Genomic DNA, 2,500 nt, shown 5'->3' on the forward strand with positions numbered 1-2,500 from the left:
ATTTACAATATGAAAAAAAAAAATAATTTCACCAAACATCCACCACAAAATGTAACTAATCCCTTTACAATTGTCTAAATGAGACCAAAATAATCAAGAAAACAAACTACCTAGTTTTCATGGCTACTATGGCCAAATAGTCCACATCTAAAATGAATGATAAACAAAGTTCAAGTCATCATTCTTTATTGTCGGCAACATTTAAGTTTGCATTAAAACACTGTTTCTTAGCTGTTGTAGTTTAGACATATGGGAAAAACTCAAAGCTGAACTGCTGAAAAATCTAATTTTTCAAGAATCAACTAACACTTTTTACTCTGTGATTTGCCTTACCAATACTTTAAAGTATAAATCAAATATAATTTTTATCAATTTTAAATAGTTTCTTTTCATTAATGCACAACTGTTCTATTCAAGTCAAATAGTACTTACAACTGCTAATTGATAATAGAAAAAAAAACTTGGTCCTGCTCTGATTCTTCTTTGCCTATGCTATTGTTGCCTAAACACAAAATGAAAGGCATCTCATATGTAAGACACCCAGAAAGGAGGTCGTTGGTTGGAACTGATGTCATATAAAAGTGTGGCTTCAAGATGTTATAAAAAGGAAATGATGTCATTTTACAGCCACTATTCTTACTTCCACACTGTAGTAATTGATGTCATAGAAGGAAGTGACATCAGTACATTTGAACTCATTGGCAATCAATACTTCCATGTTCCCAGCCAGATAAAAGTGTTGGAATTTTTCCTGAAGACTATATGTAGGGCTATTTGCACCTTCGTCTTTACTTGCTATCAATATGCTTTGTCGTGTATAACAACACATTCCTAGCTGGTGACTCCTTGCCTTCAACCTTTCTCCCAATGTTGTTATTTTCTGCCCACCTTCTTTATACTCTCTTCTAAGGAGAGTGATGAGGAGTGGATGCCACAAAAGGCGAATGAGCTTGTCTCTAACCTTAATGTGGTTGATCCAGATTTCATCAGCTAGTCAACACTACACTTGACAACAATGAGCCATTGTGCAACATGGCTTTCTGAGCAGGGGAAAGGAATGCTCAGGGAACACCATCCTTCATCTGGCAACAGAAGGACAATGTTCCTAAGCGTTTTGGGTTTGTTGGCCATTCTGGGGTTAGAGCCAACCTGGAAGTGTCTAACACACTCTTTGAGAACTTCAAGTGAGTTTTCATTAGTGATCTCCCGGACCACATCACCAGAGAAACCAATGGGAGAATTTCATAACTTTCGCTTTTGTGTTCTGTACTTCTGTAATCATAGTGAGGAAATGTCCAGGCAGGAGATCTGTATACACCTTGTTCTGCATATAGTGATGGATACAGCCACATCCCTTTTACTGCAATTATTGGTCAACCCATCTCTTGTTGCATTGTGACAGCATAGCAATGATTCTGAATAAATATTTCTTTTTTTATCAAAGCACAAATTTACCCTCAATGGCACCCTTGGCAAAAGTGTGCTCAGAGTAACAAATTGAGTATTATAAGAGTCCGGTCACTATAATAAAACCATTACAGTGTGTTAAGATTGCATTTTAACTTTACAAGCAAGCTAAACTTTGTGTTCATCTCTTTAAAGATAATCTTCAATATACTCCCATGACTAAACAAGGGCATAAAATTGGAACTTACACATAAATTGGGTCATCTGCAGTGTGTGGCTTGCCTGTGGGTTCCCATCATCAGGCACTCATTGCTATAGATTCCACTTGGATATTAAGGGTGTGTTGCACTCCATGAGGGCCATCACAAGTGAGACAGTTACGAGCATCACTCTTCTCTTTTACTAAATACACTAAATACTTGTATAATTAAAACAAAATAAGAAGTTGTATGTTGTGATGGCTTTGCCTTCTTTTTTAACTTATAGAAATTCCTTATTTCACACAGTTTTTCAAAGGAGGAGTTGGATTAAACATCTACGAAAAATAATCTCAATCATAGACGGATTGTATAAGCCCACTCACGTCAGGTGGAATGTTCTCTTGCTATGACAAACCAAGGCAGTTGGTCAGGTCACAAGTAACCATGCCACACAGTCAAGCCTGCTATGTTGCAGATAGCAGGAAAAATATATCTTTTTCCATACATCTAATTTTTCACTTGGGCAACTTACTGATGCCTACTGCATGACTCTGCATGGTGTGGGTAAAGGCCCACACCATGCAGAGTAACTTGAACTGAAAGAAATACCCGTCTCAAAATAATCAAAATAAATCTTATATTAACATACCTTCTAGAGAATCTTCTTCGTCCTCTGCCTCTGACAGATATTGCAAGAGAAATTCTTGAAATTCTCCCTTTCTCTCCATCAGCTGCTTGTAGGTTCCTTGCTCAGTTACAACGCCATTCTTCAAAACAATAATATTGTCGACCATTGGTAGGTAGGTCAACCCATGAGTCACTAAAATACGTGTCTGTGAAGAGGTATGGTATATGAGATTCTTCTCTCTATTAGATCCACATGAGGCAAACAA

General features: G+C 37.1%; 1 protein-coding gene across 1 annotated transcript in view; it reads right to left on the reverse strand.

Annotated features, from left to right (window-relative positions):
- Positions 1 to 2,500, reverse strand: part of LOC119575572 (multidrug resistance-associated protein 1-like) — a 61,013-nt gene that overhangs the window by 38,231 nt on the left and 20,282 nt on the right. Inside the window, exon 13 of the mRNA XM_037923222.1 lies at positions 2,257 to 2,440. Coding sequence (XP_037779150.1) covers positions 2,257 to 2,440 — 184 coding nt within the window. The remainder of the gene's footprint in view (positions 1 to 2,256; positions 2,441 to 2,500) is intronic.

Source organism: Penaeus monodon, chromosome 7 (genome assembly GCF_015228065.2).
Source record: "Penaeus monodon isolate SGIC_2016 chromosome 7, NSTDA_Pmon_1, whole genome shotgun sequence".
In the NCBI taxonomy this organism is placed as follows: domain Eukaryota; kingdom Metazoa; phylum Arthropoda; class Malacostraca; order Decapoda; family Penaeidae; genus Penaeus; species Penaeus monodon.